The sequence below is a fragment of the Pelodiscus sinensis genome, chromosome 4, assembly GCF_049634645.1.
Source record: "Pelodiscus sinensis isolate JC-2024 chromosome 4, ASM4963464v1, whole genome shotgun sequence".
In the NCBI taxonomy this organism is placed as follows: domain Eukaryota; kingdom Metazoa; phylum Chordata; order Testudines; family Trionychidae; genus Pelodiscus; species Pelodiscus sinensis.
Genome location: NC_134714.1, coordinates 118,391,542 through 118,409,427, shown reverse-complemented (window position 1 = coordinate 118,409,427; position 17,886 = coordinate 118,391,542). Strand labels below are relative to the sequence as shown.

Here is a 17,886-nt window from a genome sequence, read left to right as displayed (position 1 = left end):
TCTGTATATGGATAAGGACAGCCCTGCTACTCCTGCAGTATTAGGGCCATTTGAAATTTCATTTTTTCCCCCAAATGTTACTTTGATGACAAAATGTTTTTTTCCAATATTACAATTTTGTGAAAAAAACTTATTTTCACAGAAGATGTCTTCTTTTTATATGAAAAATAGAAAGGAGATCAGAACATACTTACCTTTTCAAAAGCAGAATACTGTGGAGCCAAAAATGGTCTTCAGAACAAAAAATTTCAGCACTGAATAATCAAGAAGTTGACAAAAACTAAAATGATAAAAGGATTTAAATTTTCCATGAAAAAAGCTGCATTTTTCAAATAGCTCAATATCTTAACCAAAATCACAGAGAATCATCAAATTATAATAAAGTACACTTATATACTCAATTTTCACTGGAGGATCTCAAAGTATTTAATAAATACTACTTAATTTAGCATCCTAGGACCTCCCTTAAGTAGGTGAGTACCACGAAGAAACAGATGCAGAACGCCTGAGGTGAACTGTTGCCAATGAGAGAACAGAACCTAAGAATTGTTTGCCCTTCTTCTCTCTAAGGGTACGTTTAGAAAACAGGGCTGTTTTGGGATATTGGAAGAGTCCTGAAATAGCTACCTTGTGTCTTTTAAATGTGCCTGTTATCTTGAAATATTTTTCAAAATAACGAGCATGCTATTTTTGCGTTCCTGTAATTCTTGTTCCACAAGGATTAAGAGATGTCTCGAAATAGTGCATAATTTTGAAATTTGGCACTGTGTCGATGTGCCAAATTTCAAAATATGCTATTTCGAAATACAATTGAAATAAGAAATTTTGAGTTTAGGGTGCTATATAGATGCACCCTACGGTGATAATTCCATTTGGTATGTGAGTGATTATATTAACCACTCACGATACTGTGACTGATGCTTTTGGTTACTATTTGTGTTCTCATATGAATATGAAAAGAGCTGATACAGTTCTCATTTTATTGAATATCTTTAGCAAATGTATTCGAGGAAAATTAGACTGCATTGGAGAAACTGTGATAATGAAAGGTGAGACTTTACTAAATTCTACCATTGAGTTATAATTTGGAATTTCACATGGTTTTCAGTGTATTTGTCAGTTTCTTTGATAGATAGATGTTTTGTATTAATGGCTTGTTTCTCCTTGAAATGTGTTAATTAAAGACAAGAGTATTAGCCTGTTGATCACAATTTTCTTTATAAAAATGTCACACTTGCTGAAATCTTCAAAAATAGATATCCCTCCCAAAGTTCGTGAGTTGAGAAAAGAGTAATTCTCACTTGTAGATGCTTCAGGTCCTCTTAATAACTAGTCCTTCAAAGATGGAAAGATGGCTCATTAGGACTCTCTGTCCTTTTGCACATATCATCTCAAATGTACACACATCTAGGATCTGCCATATGACTAATACATCTGTTGTTTCTTTTCCAAAAAAAAGCATTAATTCCAATGTTACAAACAATTTCTCTCTCTGGCAGGGTAGAAACTGAAGAATGTGTACAAATACATATATACGAATGAGTTCTCTCACAAGCAATTCAGTAACATTACATTGATCTGATAGACACAGAAAAAAGGGCTTTTAATCAGTGATTGCTTGGTTGCAGATCTCTCAGAAGACTTCTCAGTGACAAACTTGGGTTTTTTTATCTTAAAGATGTGGAAACATTTTTTTTAATTCAGCGATGTCTATCAGTGTGAAGTGTTGGCTCTGCTTTAAAAGGCTCTTTAGTCATCTCAATACACATTTCTGCTTCTTCCCTTGATCCCTAATAGGCTGACAATAAATCAATCATACAAGTTACAAGTGATACCAGTAACTTCATACTGGCTCTGCTCTTTACAGAGGTGGTTCTTTGGTTTAAGCCAGCACCTGACTCAAAGGACTTTTGTGACTATGATTGCATCCTCTGTCCTTCAGTCCTGCTTCTGGAGAGAAGCTAAAGTCAATGGAAATTGACAGATGTAAAAGAATGGGTGACCCAAAATGCCCTGCCCCCCTGAGTCTATTCACACCATAATGTGAGAGAAAATTTCATTGGCTCAAGAGGAAGGGAATGTGGCTGTTGCTCGGAGAATGCTCCTTTCTCAGCCTGACAGCTGTGGCAGTGTCATCTCTCCAGAGGCTGTGTCTAGCCTGCACCTCTCTGCCAACAGAGGGATGCAAAGCAAGCACTTCGGAACTGCAAATGAACCCAGGATTTAAATATCCTGGGCTTCATTTGCATACTCAAGTTCTGACACAGTGCAGATCAGGCTCAAAGTGAAAGTGTCAAAAGTGAAAGTAAAGTGTAGCCGCAGCACTTCCGACAGTGGGGAGCTTTTTTGGCAGATCCTGTACTCCTCATTTTTGTGGAATTTTAATTTTACATTTTTTAGAAAAATATTTGCTCTTGATAAAGTTCCATCAATGGGGAAAATGTCTGAAAACGCCCCCCCCCCCAAAATGTCTGTCAGCTTCACTTTATGAATTCAGTCAACAGCTCAAAATTATATAAAAGATTTTCCTCCAGTCTTAGCTGACATGTTTAGTCATGTCTTTTAGGAACTGTCAAGGTTCGGACAGATTGTTTGATGGCATGCACTCCAATTTCACCAACTGATATTTCTGTAATGGCTTTTCTCTCTTGTAGACTGTCCCGCTCCCATGTATTACTTTGACTGCAGCTCTGCTGGCCTAGGAGCAATTGGATCTGAGTGTCAGAAAAGTTGTAAGACACAGGACATGCAGTGTGTAAGGGGTTATGTTCATATCAATAGGAACTTGCAAGACTTCTTTAGTTTTTTGCATGCATGATTATGCTTTACAAATGCTAACATTGCGCTGCTCAGAAACCACCGTTTTCACTGATAAAAGTAAAGAAGCTACAGTTACCATGCTTGTTATCATGCTTGTAGTTGTTCATGTTAATAGATATGCAGCAATCTGGTTTGATGATATTTTTAAAATCTTATTTCCCACTTGTAAGAATAGATTAATGCATAGAAAACCATAGATCTGTGAAACAGTTGCAAGGCTGTGTCTACATTGGCCCCTATTCCGTAATAGGGATGCAAATGTAGCACTTTGGAATAGGCAAATCCGCGGGGGATTTGAATATCCCCCGCGGCATTTGCATTAACATGGCTGCCGCTTTTTTCCGGCTTGTAGATGAGCCGGAGAAAAGCGCCAGTCTGGACGCGATCCTCCGGAAAAGAAGCCCTTTTCTGGAGGATCTCTTATTCCTACTTGAAAGTACTTTCAAGTTGTAGAAAGTACTTTCAAGTAGGAATAAGAGATCCTCAGGAAAAGGGCTTATTTTCCGGAGGATCGCGTCCAGACTGGCGCTTTTCTCTGGCTCATCTACAAGCCGGAAAAAAGCGGCAGCCATGTTAATGCAAATACCGCGGGGGATATTCAAATTCCCCGTGGATTTGCCTATTCCAAAGTGCTACATTTGCATCCCTATTACGGAATAGGGGCTAATGTAGACACAGCCTTGGGTTCCAACTGAATATCATGGACCTGTTTCTTAGAATGATCCCTGCTTGGCTTCTCATTTGGCAACTGCAATTTAGCACCCAGCGCTAATTGTCTCAGTGTTTTCTTTCTACTTCCTGGATGATTAAGGCATAACCTTATATTGTATTTGTATGTTCACAGTATGTCACAGAATGTATTTCTGGCTGCATGTGCCCCAATGGGCTCGTGTCTGATGGTAAAGGGGGCTGCATTTCTGAGAACCAGTGCCCATGTGTCCATGGAGGAAATTTCTATAATCCTGGGGAAAATATCACAGTCCACTGTAACACATGGTATGATGTTCTGCAAAGTCTTATAATTGCTTCTTCATTAGGTTAATAACCAGTACAATGCAGGGCAGTTCATGTGCAGAAACAGGATGCATTTTGTGATCTCTGCAGGATCATCTTATGCATTAGGAAAGCTTCACTTCAGTACCCCACACTTCCACTGGAAATGAAAGGGGAAAGCTGTTACTCTTGCCTCTCTGCACTATATTGCACCAATTCATGTGGGTACACGGGTACAACTGGTATAATCTCCCCCTTACATTACTTTGGACCTCTTCTGTACCAACTTTTTTGGAAGCATTACACATGAAAATCCCTGCCTGGTTCAGAGAAAGACTGCAGCTATTATTACACAGGTATATGGTGTGAGACAGCACAAAGGGCTTAATTTCATATTATATGGTGGCTACAATCCTTACTGACCTCTCCACACAGGGCTCAGCCACTTAAAAAAATAAAGAAGTAGTTAGGAAAGTGGACTGGACTGAAGAACTCAAGGATCGGAATGTGGAATTGCTTTAAGTCAAGTTGTAGAAACAATCTGATGCTTGCATCCTAAGCAAAGGCGGGGTGGGGAGGAATCATAGGGAAAAGTGGAAGACCAAGTGGGGTGAGCAAGCAGCTCAAACAGAGAAAGCAGGACCCCTGCAAGGAATGGAAGGTGGGCTAGATCAGCAAGGAAAGATACTTCTTGAAGGTCAGAAAGCATAGTGGAAAAAGTGACAAATTCCAAAAGCCAGTGAGAGCTAGACTTTGCATAAAGAGATTAAAACTGGGATTACAAGGTTCTATCGCCATACAAATAAAAAACAGCCAGGAAAGAGGTTGGGCCACTAAACATGGAAGCGGGAGGGTATTAAAAATAATCTAGACATGGCCCAATACCTAAACAAATATTTTACATCAGATTTTAATAAGGCTAGTGAGGATCTTAGGGGCAGTGGCAGGGGAACTAGTGGAAATGTGAATATAGAAGTAGAAATGAGCACATCTGAGATGGAAGTTAAACACAGAGGCTGTGTCTATATTGGCACCCCTTTCCGGAAAAGGGATGCTAATGTAGACTTCGGAATTGCAAATTCCGCGGGGGATTTAAATATCCCCCGCAGCATTTGCATTAACATGGCTGCCGCTTTTTTCCGGCTTGGGAATAAGCCGGAGAAAAGCGCCAGTCTAGATGTGATTCTCCGGAAAATAAGCCTACAAGTTGGAATAAGAGATCCTCTGGAAAAGGGCTTATTTTCCGGAGAATCACGTCTAGACTGGAGCTTTTCTCCGGCTTATCCCCAAGCCGGAAAAAAGCAGCAGCCATGTAAATGCAAATGCCGCGGGGGATATTTAAATCCCCCGCGGAATTTGCAATTCCGAAGTCTACATTAGCATACCTTTTCCGGAAAGGGGTGCCAATGCAGACACAGCCAAACAGTTTAATGGAATCAAATTGAGGAAAGGGGAACAGATCATTTCCACCCAAGAACATTACAGGAACTGACTCATGAAATTGCAAGCCCAATAATAATGACTTATGATGAATTTATAAATTTGGGGGTCACTTTATGACAGTAGAATTGCCAGTATAGGGCCTATTTTATGAAAGAAAAAAAAAAGATCTGGGAAACTACAGGCCTGTTATTTGACCTCAATTGTATGCAAGGTTTTGGAACAAAGTTTGAAAGAGAAAGTAGCTAAGGGTGTGTCTAGACTACATGGCTCCATCAATGGAGCCATGTAGATGAGTTTACTCAGAAAAGGGAAATGAAGCGGCGATTTAAATAGTTGCCACTTCATTTACATCAAAATGGCTGCCGCGCTGTGCTGATCAGCTGTTTGTCAGCACAGCGCAGCAGTCTAGACGGGGATCTGCTGACCCCAGAACCCTTCGTTGGAAGATCCTGTAAGCCACAAGGATCTGTCGATGAAGGGTTCTGGGATAGGCAGATCCCCGTCTACACTGCCGTGCTGTGCCTACAAACAGCTGATCTGCACAGTGCGGCAGCCATTTTGATGTAAATGAAGCGGCAATTATTTAAATTGCCACTTCATTTCCCTTTGCTGAGTAAACTCAACTACATGGCTCTGTCAACAGAGCCATGTAGTCTAGACACACCCTAAGGGAATAGAGGTAAATGGTAATGGCATAAAAATAACTTAGTTTTACAAAAGGTTGATCATTCCAGACAGTCCCGATCTCCTTTGAGAAGATAACTGATTTTTTAGGCAAAGGAAATGCAGTAAACCGAATCGCCCTGAATGCCAGCAAGACATTTGATTCAATTCCACATGGAGAAGATGGGGATTAAAATGAGAATCGAATGGTAGATAAGAAGCTGAGTAAAGTCACAGTGGGTCACACTGAAAGGTGAACTTATGGGCTAGCGGGAAGTTACTAATTGAGTAATTCCTCAGGGATCAATCTTGGGACCTGTCTTATATAGCACTTTTATGAATGACTTTCATCCAAAAAAGAGTGTGTTAATCAAATTGAGGATGACACAAAGTTGGGAGGTAGTGCCAATGTAGAAGATTCTGGGATATCATACAATAGGAACTGGAGTACCTTGAAATCTGGAGTAATAGAAATGGGATAAAATGTATTAGTGCAAAGTGCAAGGTCATGCACTTAAGGGCTAACAATAACGATTTTTGCTGTAAGCTGGGGATTTTTCAATTGGAAGCAACAGAGGAGGAGAGAGACCTGAGTGTATTGATTGACCACAGGCTGATTATGACCCAGCAGTGTGAAGTGGCCCTGAAAAAGGCTAATGTAGTCCTAGGCACCATCAAGGGAGGTATTTCCAGGACATACAGGGAAGTACGGCTAACTGATCACCATATAAGGGATCAGGAAGGAATTTTCTCCTGAGTCAGATTGGCAAAGACCCTGGGGGTTTCTGCCTTCTTCTGAAACATGGAGCGTGGGTTACTTACAGGTTTAAACTAGTGTAAGTGGTGGATTCTTTGTAACTTGGAGGGTTTAAACCATGATTTGAGGATTTCAATGACTCAGCCAGAGGTTAGGGGTCTAGTACAGCAATGCGCAGGAGGTCAGACTAGATGATCATGAGCATCCCTGCTGGCCTAAAAGTTTATGAGTATCTAATTGCTTCCTTGTGTTCACCTGCACACATGGAATGCTCTCTGCTGGAGTCCATGTGTGCTGTAGGCATCTCAAAATGAGTGGGGACTAGGCTTCCCCCTCCGCAGCCATGGCAGAGTTGATTGGCCATGGAGGGAGATCACACATACCTTGTTGAGGGTTTTGTGGCTTCACTGATATCCCAGGGCTTTCAGCACTGTTATCCATTCAGTCCCCATAACTGTTGGGCACAGCTGAGACTTACACAAGGAATGAAATTCCAGCAGAGTTTAAGGACATTTCCCCAAATCCTGCAATACAGATCACTGTCTCCTGTACATGCAGTTCTCAGGCAATAGCTGAATTCTGCCAGCTGCTGCTATAGTTTATGCAGTGCCTGCAGTTTATGGCTGAGCACCTTGGTCTGACCTCTTTGAAGGACCACCGCCACAAGGAGGGGTGTGTCAGAGAGGTCGTGTAGATCTGTCAGGAAGAGTAAATGTTTGGCTGTCTAGGAGACACTGACATAGCCATCTCCTGAAAAGCATCTTGAGTGAGACACAAAGACGAAGGGAGAGCCAAAAGCCATAAGACTATTTGGCCTGGGGGCAGTTGTTGACCATTTTGTATGAACATTAAGTTTTAATGTAAGTGGTCAGACCACCCTTATACATTATATTAGTCACACCTAGATACCCTGCCTTGAAGAACTCACTGACTAACAATTCTGCTGTTGGTCAACCGGGTCTGAATCTGGTTTAATTCAGGCAAGTGAACAGAATTTAAAAGGGATACACAGCCATGTAACTAAGTGCTGTCTTTGTCCCAGGCTGTTTCGTTGGTATTGAAAAGGCTTTCTCCAGAGTGAGCTCCTTCCCGAATCACCCACTCGCCCGCCGTAAACAACCCAAAGAATAAAAATGTAAAAGTTAGATGTGTGTCTAAATAACATGATCCAAAGATTTTGAACCCAGGCCTGCAAGGTTCATAAGAGCAGACACATTCCAACCTTTCTATTAGCAGCAACTTGACTCCTGGCATCTGATTTGTGGTTCAGATCTCCATTTTGTCTTGTACATCTGACCCCCTGCTATCCTGATCCAGCTGATATTTTACTCCTATCTTGTGAGTGGACTCTGGCTCTAACTATTAGATCTGGCTACCTGCAGCTCAGCTTTGACAGTCAATATTAAACATTCCTGGTGGTTTTGCAATTGTTAAGCCAAGGCCTCAAAGCAGCTTACAGTTCAGCGCTGCCAGTCTGAAAGGCCATTGTGGTCTGCGACCCATTAGCATGGATTCATTTAACATTTTCAGTAATTCTGTACCTACCCAGAGGTACGTAAAACTGTCTCTGTGGTAAAGATTGTAACCTGTTGCCTTCCACTTCCTAGCACGTGTAACAACCGACAGTGGAACTGTACAGAGAACCCGTGCCAGGGAACATGCACTGTGTATGGAAATGGACATTACTTGAGCTTCGATGGAGAAAATTTTGACTTTATGGGAGACTGCGATTATATTCTAGCGCAGGTAACAAAGCGCTAGGACCTGTCTGAGAACTTCAACATGAGCAGATATAGGCCAATGCTGAGCTCTTAAAAATCCCACTTGTAACTTTTTCTGAACAACCACAGAAAAAGTCAAGAAATATGGCATCAAATATCAGCAATGCAGCTCATTTACAACTCCCTCCTGGACATTTCTAAGATGTGCATAACTCAGATAACAAGTTCTGATGTGCTTTTCTTTATTTGTGTAAGGACTTTTGCCCCAGTAACCCCAATGATGGCACCTTCCGGATTGTAACTCAAAACAATGCATGTGGAAAATCACTGTCCATCTGTTCCTTGAAGATCACAGTGATTTTGGAGGTGAGTCCAGCCTTAACTCTGGGTATTGTGGCAGTGGCTGATGGAATGGGAAATCTGTCTTAATTTTGTGAGCAATGAATTTACTATACCATAAGACTGTGAGACAACTAATATTAGAGACTCTCCAAATGAAACCATATAGCCAAAAGCAGTGGTAGGTGAGGATGGGAAGGGATGGGCCTGTGGAGTAGGTCAGAAGAGGAAGAAGTGGGCATTTAAGTTGTGGAAAGGAGGGAAGCAGGAAAGACAGCAACAAATGAGTGTGTGAAAGGAGTGTGGGACACTTGGGATACATCTATGCAGTTGCACATACCTCAAAATAAGTTACACAATTTGAGCTACACAAATTGTGTAGCTTATTTCTAAATAGTTTATTTTGAAATTTGGCACAGTCTACCCGGCACTTATTTCAAAATAAATCGCTATTTTACTAAGTTCCTTAATCCTCGTACAATGAAATTTACAGGAAATCTGAGAATGAAGCCCATGGTTTCAAATTTATTTCAAAATAATGGGCTTCTTGTGAAGACAGCGCATAATGTTATTTTGAAATAATGGATGTTATTCCAAACTAACTCTGCTGTGTAGACATACCTTTCGGGAACAAGAAGAGACAAGTATGCATAATAAGAGTTTCAGCACACGTGAGTGTCTTGTGTTTCAGGGAGCTGCTAAGACAGAAAGATGGCAGCTGAATTTCCAGAGGAAGTGGATTTCTGTGACCAAGAAAAGTTTTTTTTTTAAGAGAGTGACCCTACAAGATTCTGTGGCAAAGGAGCATGGGACAAAAATTCTGCCCTATTGATTTCAGTATTGGTGCCTGGGTACAAGTTACCCTGGTGGGGGCTTGGCCAAGATTCAGAGGATGAAGGGTAAAAGAAATAGGCTGAATGGAACTTCAGTATAGAATGAGATAAATGTGTGTCTGTCTGACAAAACTATGTTTTTTAGTCAGTTGTGATTCCATTCTTGTTTTCTTCAGTGCAATTTAATTCCTTATTCTAGAACACTGAAATCAGGCTCCTGGAAGGAAAAATTCAAGAAATAACCACTGAGCCAGATGCTGTAAAGAATTACAAGTTGGATCTCAGGGGGGTTTATATTGTGATTGAAACATCCCAGGGAATGACTTTCATGTGGGATCAAAAGACCACAGTAATTGTTCTAGTGGCACCATCTTTCCAGGTGGGTACAAGTGCAGCTACTGGGGGACTGACTTTCAAATGACCTCCATTTTTGTGAAAGACAGTTATGTGCTAATGATTAATAGTGCTCCCTGGTTTTCTTTCAGTAATGAATGGGCAGAATTTTAGGGAGGGTGACATCTCAGAATTATGTCTGCAAAAATGGAACCCCTGTTTAAAAATTGGAGTATGAAAAAGAATTAATTCTAATGGAAAATAGGACACTAATTTTTGCCATAGTTAAATTATTTCATGTTCACATCCAAGAAGGAATACAAGACTATACAGGTCTTTAATGGTTATACCTTATCATTTATACCTCAGTTCTTTTCAAGAAGTCTTCAGCAGGTTGGTGTGTTCTCAGGAATATTTAGAATTTGCAAATATTTTTTTCTTGTCTTTTACTATTAATTTGTTAATTCATGTTCTGTGCAAAAGCAGGCCTTGTGTTGTTTTTTAAAGACCACTTATTTTAAGCTGTATATATTCTTTAGGGAAAAGTCTGTGGCCTGTGCGGTGATTTTGATGGCCGTTCAAAGAATGACTTTACCAGCAGAGGGCTGTCAGTGGAGATGAGAGTGCAGGAGTTTGGGAACAGCTGGAAAGTCACCAGCAGCTGCTCAAACATAAACACGACTGACCTGTGTGCTGATCAGCCTTTCAAATCTGTACTGGGGCAAAAGCACTGCAGTATTATCAAGAGTGATCTCTTTGGAGCCTGCCACAGTAAGGTGATCTCTCTCATTATACTCTTAACACTTCAGAGGCATTTTCTGTCATCTCTGTGCAGCAAATTTACATACACAAATCTTATTACTATTGAAGAAAGCTATGCAAACCCACAAAAACAGAAGGACTACATAGACCACCCTTTCACTGTTACACCAGTGAAATCCTACTATATCCATCTGAAGGAAATATAGAGTGAAACATGTTTTAAGTGACCATAAGAACATAAGAACAGCCATACTGGATCAGACCAAAGGTCCAACTAGCCCAGTATCCTGTCTGCTGACAGTGGCCAATACTAGATGCCCCAGAGGGAGTGACCAGAACAGATAATCATTAAGTGAACCCTCTCCTGTCACCATTTCTTTCAATCTTGGCTAATAGCCATTGATGGACCTATCCTCCATGATTTTATCTAGTTCTTTTTTGAACGCTGTTAAAGTCCTGGTCTTTACAACATCCTCTGGCAAGGAGTTCCACAGGTTGACTGTGTGCTGTGGGAAGAAAACTTCCTTTTGTTTGCTTTTAACCTGCTACCTATTAATTTCATTTGGTGACCCCTAGTTCACCAAAGACCCAAAATATAATTTTTGGCTGGCAGAGAGGAATATTGGAAATTGGCTGGAAACCTTTGGAATAATATAGCATATGGTTGCCAAAGACAAGTGAAATCATGGCCCAGTTGAATTCAGTGGAACGAAGATTTTATCCTACTTACTTTGAAGTGATACCTGCCTATTAGAAGAGTTTCACAGTAGATAACTATTCTAAATAGCTCTAACCTTGTCCAAGAGAGCATAAATTCTGCAGCAACCATCAGTGCAAGTTTCATCATTGTAGACATTTGAATCACAGTACTTAATAAGTTCCAGCTCTACCAAAACAATCCAAACAAATGAAAACAAGGCAACTTAAAATGCTAGTCAAACAGCCAGATCCCCATATACATAAACATCAACTTTGCCTCTTAGACTCATCCAAATTCTTCTAAAGAAACTGCCACTGAATGGCATACTTTTAGGGCACATCTATACTTACCGGAAAATTGATGCTTCAGAAGTCGATCTTCTAATGTTCTATTTAATGGGTCTAGTATAGACCTGTAAATCAAATACTGAGGGTAGCCCCTGCCAGCATCCAATACTCCTCTGCAAGGAGTAAGGCAAACCAATGGGAGAATTTGTTCCTATTGTCCTCCCGCAGTGTGGATGCCATCATGGTTCGGCTTAAGGTAAGCCAACCTCACCTATGCATTGTACGTAGCCAGAGTTGAATCCCTTCAGCTGACCTTCCAAGTGCAGTGTAGATCTGACTTTAGAGCCCTTTCTCTCCTCTGAAGAAAAAGTACTGGGAAGCAGTATGTGATATAACAGAGTTTTTTTTTATTTTGTTAGATCAACCCGATGCCATATTATGAGTCTTGTGTGTCAGACTTCTGTGGCTGTGACAGCGTGGGAGACTGTGAGTGCTTCTGCACCTCGGTAGCTGCTTATTCAAGAAGTTGTAATAGAATTGGTGTTTGCATTGATTGGAGGAGCCCTAGAATTTGTCGTAAGTACTCAAAAGTGCAAATGCACATTAAGAAGCAGTGTCTGTGCGGCCAGGCATATTCCTAAGAGGGGGAAAATCCTAACATCTATGCAGGTGCATGACTCATGAGCTCTAGTGCTTTTAAGAATTAGAAGATGGACCTTATCCATAGCTCTGAGATTTGGCTTTTTTTTTTCTTTTACAGCTGTGTTCTGTGATTACTACAATCCGCCTGACAAACATGAATGGTTCTACAGGCCTTGTGGAGCCCCTTGTTTAAAGACCTGCAAAAATCCACAGGGAAAATGTGGTAACCCGTTGTATAGTTTAGAAGGTAGCTCTTGTTTGCATTCAGTAGGTCTTAAGCACATTTTAAGTGCTGTACTATAGGTGCCTAAACTAGCCCAATCTTTTTTTGAATGTCCTAAGCAACAAGATCACTTTTTCTTCCCTTGGAAGCCTAATCACACTCCCCCAGAGCATCATTGGCTAAATTCTTCCCTCCCTTACTCCTTATGGGCTTGTCTACACTATGGAGAAGATTGACTCGCTGGTGGTCAATCTTCTAGCATTCGATTTAGCGAGTCTAGTATAGACCCTCCCCCAAATAAAATGCTGAGGGCAGTCCCTGCTGGATGTTCGGTATGCCTCATTCTGTGAGGAGTAAGGGAAGCCAACAGGAAAGTGTTGGCCTCCTATAGCGAAGATGCTGCAGCAGCTCGGCTTAATGTAAATTGACATGGTGTACTTTAAGCCAGCCTCACTAGTCTAGTGTAGACCAGGCCTCAGTGAAAGTATTGTTCTCAAGGGCTGTAAGTCAGGGCAGACATAGCCTGATGCCTTCAAAGTCTTGCAGAGTTAGTGCATCGCTAATGCTATGGTTATAAGAGAGTTATCTAATGTCAATTAATAGTTGCTCATTAGAGAGAGAGAGAGAGAGAGAGAGAGAGAGAAAAGGGGACAGATGATGTATTCTTGAAGAATCCCAGCCCTGTCTGTGAAGACAAATCTTTCACTGCTGCTTCAGAGTGTGTGTTTGCATCTTGGGTCTTTCCTACGGAGGCAAAAGACTCCATGCTCTTTGCTCACTTTCCAGGCTGTTACCCAGAATGCAGCCCGGAGAAGCCATATTATGATGAAGAACAAAGGGAGTGTGTCTCGCTGCTGGACTGCCTGTCATGGTAGGTCAGGGGGATGGCAAGAAGTATGGATAGAGCTCACGTGCTAGCCAGGTATTACAAGGGCTCTGCTAGTAGAGAATCTCTGCAGCTCAGAGATTCAGGCTCTCGTCAGCTTCTTCACAAAAAAATGGTTCTCTTTTTCATTGGATACAGTTGTGGATTTATGCTGCTATTCTCTAAGGCTTACAGGCAAGAAAGAATGAATCACATTTGTTTTTTGTTTGTCCACAGCGACACTAAAGAAAAACTGTGCACAGAAGACTCCAAGGGTAACTGTCAATAATTAATAAATATATTCTGGTAGCCTAAAGAAACCCCAACAGAGGTGGGGCCTGCTATGATGGGTATGTAACACATTGTGAGAGGCCGCCTCTTTCCTGAAGAGCCTGCTATCTAGATAGACAAGATAGACCAAGAGTAGGTGGGGAACAGAGGTAAAGTGACTTGCTTGTGGTCACAAAATAGGTCAGCGTTAGAGCTAGAAGTACAACCCAGCTCTCCCTAATCCCAGTCTAATGCTGTATTTATTCATTGCACCACACAGCTGCCCCTTTATAATCTTTATATCACTTGAGCAAATATTTATTTTTTTCTTGTGTTCCTTAGCACACATTCCCTGGAGATCTGAGAGGCTTTTCATGTATTTAAAGTTGTTTATAGTGGTTACCTGATGTGCAATAGCTTTCTGGGAAGCCACTATGTCATAGAGGGTATTACCAATGCATAGGGATATCCTAACTACACTCCCTTTCTTCTGAGAATGCCTGCAAACTACAGGGCTGGCTTAAAATAGCAGTGCTATGCTAATTATGGCTTCATGTAATCCAATATTTCCTTTCACACAAGAAGACTCTTTGGGGAGCAAGTGAAACCAGCTTTCCGGCCACCAGCAGTGCAAAAGTGAGATCCATTTGGGGTGGATTGTGGCACATCTGGGTTTTTTTGTCTTTGTTTATATCTGTTTGTGATGTGATGTTATGTGCTGCCATTGCATTTACCCTCTCATTGCCTCAGACTGCCTCTGCTGCTACCAGGAAAAGACCTACGCCTTAAACGAAACTATATACAGTCAAACAGATGGGGTTAGCTGCTGGAAGGCTGTCTGTGGACCAAATGCAACTATCATTAGAACATTCATTCCTTGTGGAACATCTCCTACAATGGTGCCTGCTCTGGAGGAGCCAGGTATTAGATTTTATCTAAGTTTTGGTGTATTTTAGTTAATATCAATATTTGCAATTGTACCAACATTCCTAGTTCTTGAAAAACACCACGGGTGCATCTAGACTGGCAAGATTTTGCGCAAAAGTAGCCACTTTTGCGCAAAAAATTGCCAGCTGTCTACACTGGCCGCGTGAATTTGCGCAAGAGCACTGATATTCTAATGTAAGAATTCAGTGCTTCTTGTGCAAATACTTTGACACTCCCGCTCAGGGATAAGCCCTCTTGCGCAAGAATACTTGTGCAAGAGGGCCAATGTAGACAGGCACCTTAATTTTTTGCGCAAGAAAGCCCGGTGGCTAAAATGGCCATCGGAGCTTTCTTGCACAAAAGTGCATCTATACCGGCCACGGATGCTTTTTTGTAAAAGCACTTTTTGCGCAAAAGCATCCGTGCCAATCTAGATGCTCTTTTGCGGAAAAACTTTTAACGGAAAAACTTTTCCGTTAAAAGTATTTCTGCAAAATCATGCCAGTCTAGACGCAACCCATGGCTACGTCTACACTGGCCCCTCTTCCGGAAGGGGCATGTAAATTTCACTAGTCGTCGTAGGGAAATCCGCGGGGGATTTAAATATCCCCCGCGGCATTTAAATAAAAATGTCCGCCGCTTTTTTCCGGCTTTTAAAAAAGCCGGAAAAGAGCGTCTAGACTGGCCCCGATCCTCCGGAAAAAGTGCCCTTTTCCGGAGGCTCTTATTCTTACTTCGAAGTAAGAATAAGAGCCTCCGGAAAAGGGCACTTTTTCCGGAGGATCGGGGCCAGTCTAGACGCTCTTTTCCGGCTTTTTTAAAAGCCGGAAAAAAGCGGCGGACATTTTTATTTAAATGCCGCGGGGGATATTTAAATCCCCCGCGGATTTCCCTACGACGACTAGTGAAATTTACATGCCCCTTCCGGAAGAGGGGCCAGTGTAGACGTAGCCCATATGTATAATACAGTGAATGTGTAAGGACTGTATATATTCAAGACTGTCTCAAACAGATGGAACCACATAATCTAGTCTGGCTGAACTGAAGGACCAGACGTTTGGGAGCAAATATGCTTTTATGTCACTTTTGCAGCTCCCCAGTATATCTTTTATAGCAGCATCAGTGGCTATTTTAATTTGCACCCTATTAGCTCACAACAGCATCAATGTCATATCACTCTAATGCCAACCTTTTTTTCTAAACCTTTTCCTCTGCCCTCTGTCCCATTGTTCACAGCACTATCCTTGCCCTGCAACCAGATGTCAGCCAATTTGTATGGATCATCATTGCAAAGAAATGCACCTCTATCCAATTGTTTGTTTCTGGAAGACCCCATATTTAAGACAAATTTAAAAATCCTCCTATTACAAAGATAATATGGTGGGGAAAGATCAATGGTGTTCCCCGCAAAACTTTTTAAAGACCTGAAGTTGAAACCAGGGAATCAACCAAAAACAAGTAGATGGTAAAATGGAGAAATTAGAAAGCAATATAGTGATGAGAGCAAAAACAAAGAACAGAACTCCCCAACATACTGCTTTTTGCACAAAGAGCACAGATATAAATTTGGACAAGGGAAAAGAGAGTATAGATGTTCTACTTAATTAGAACAAATGATATAGGATAGGCCAAACAAATGATAAGAGAGAACAAATGATAAGAGATCGGCCAAACTGCTCAGTAGCTTCTTCACTGCAGAAATAGCAGTAAGAGGACATGTAATGGAATAATAGCTTTAAAAAGAGAGAAGTCAAAGGCAAAATGAAATAGGCTGGTGAAGCACCACCTAACTAACCTACATGTCTCCAAACCAACAGGGCCCAACCCCATAGTGCTTAAGGAAAGTACAGATGAAGAATCAGAAATCAATTTCCTAAAGTCACGGAGATCAGGTGAGATCCTGGGTGACTGGGAATGGAAAAGAGGGTTTCTAGGGAATGGAAGACCAGTGAATTTGACTTTTCTTCTTTCTGTAGCCTTCAGTTTTTCCCAATCATTGCAGTTACATAGAATGCAAAGATGGTAGGGGGAGGAATTAAACTTAGCACTTTCCAGTCCAGGATACTGTATTAGAATGTCACCCACATTTAATTATTGTAGGACTACGGAACATTATAGAAGCACCTTTCACAGCAGCAACAAGAGCATCCCCATGCTACTGCAAAGTAAATGGACAGCTGATATCGCAGGGTAAGTAGCAGTCTAATTTGATCTTCCTTACATCTGTGTCACTTTTGTATAAGGGTAGAAATGTTTGGCTGTTCAGTAAAATACCAGCTCTTGAGCAAATACACATTCCCTCTGCCAGAGTTTTCAGTTCTCTAATTATAAAACAACCATTGTTCTTCCACCAGTCAGATCTCTGAACTGGCTAAAATATCCTTGTAATTGGTAATTCTCAAAATACTGTAGCCAGATATTCTTATTCTATTTTCCATGGCAATGCACCTGAAGCTGATGCATTCAGCCAGATCCAGTCTTTATTATACTACAAACCCTGGATCCAAATTCTTTAGAATTTAAGGCTTAAAATCTACAATAAACTTTTCCCCAAGGATGGTTGATGAAAGTCCCTGCTATTTCTGTTGCCAGCATCCTGAGCCACCCCATCCCCTTGACTTTGTTTTGTGAACACTGCACACAGTAGCACTAGCAAACATTATTCTAGAGCTAAATGCTTCTTTTTGGTGTAGATGTACAACTCTGACTAATGTACTTAACTATGGGCAGAAGAGTTGCATGTTGAATGAATGAGAGGCTCTCCCATTCTCTGCCATTGGGATGAGGCCAGCTATAGTGGATTCAGAGAACTGTAGGCTGACTACCACAACTGGTTATGGCCATCAGATACACTGTAAATAGTCGTCCTGAGCCAGTAATATTTACTGCTTGTTTTGTAGCCAATGTGGGAGAAGACAAGAATTTTCCTGTTCAGAGTGATACTATGCCACATGGAGACCAATAGTTCATGACAACATTACTGGAAAAGTATGGCAAACTCATGGGCAATCTGAGTTTAATTAGTAATTATGCTTTTGATCTTACAGGGAGTATCATATCTCAGACAACTGATGGTCTGGATCAGTGCTTTTACTCCATATGTAATGCTTCATGCCAGAGTGAATTAATCCAGGGAAAATGTGCAACCACTCCAAGACAGAGCACAGGTTCTGAGCAGCCCAGCTACCAATGTGATTCAGCTTCAAGGAGTGGACGTTGCAAAAATACTCCCACAAGTGCAACAAACACATCTACTCCCAAAGTAACTCCTGAGAGAGACTGTCCATATCTCAGTCCTCCTAGAAAGG

General features: G+C 41.3%; 1 protein-coding gene across 1 annotated transcript in view; it reads left to right on the top strand.

Moving 5' to 3' along the window:
- The window catches only part of LOC102451070 (mucin-5B-like), a 68,995-nt gene that overhangs the window by 31,058 nt on the left and 20,051 nt on the right, over positions 1-17,886 (top strand). The window contains exons 17-31 of the mRNA XM_075928214.1: positions 997-1,049; positions 2,655-2,755; positions 3,665-3,816; positions 8,284-8,422; positions 8,653-8,763; positions 9,769-9,948; positions 10,442-10,678; positions 12,071-12,227; positions 12,412-12,540; positions 13,303-13,387; positions 13,619-13,656; positions 14,402-14,572; positions 16,396-16,470; positions 16,679-16,768; positions 17,626-17,885. Of these exons, the coding sequence (XP_075784329.1) occupies positions 997-1,049; positions 2,655-2,755; positions 3,665-3,816; positions 8,284-8,422; positions 8,653-8,763; positions 9,769-9,948; positions 10,442-10,678; positions 12,071-12,227; positions 12,412-12,540; positions 13,303-13,387; positions 13,619-13,656; positions 14,402-14,572; positions 16,396-16,470; positions 16,679-16,768; positions 17,626-17,885 (1,978 nt within the window). The remainder of the gene's footprint in view (positions 1-996; positions 1,050-2,654; positions 2,756-3,664; positions 3,817-8,283; positions 8,423-8,652; positions 8,764-9,768; positions 9,949-10,441; positions 10,679-12,070; positions 12,228-12,411; positions 12,541-13,302; positions 13,388-13,618; positions 13,657-14,401; positions 14,573-16,395; positions 16,471-16,678; positions 16,769-17,625; position 17,886) is intronic.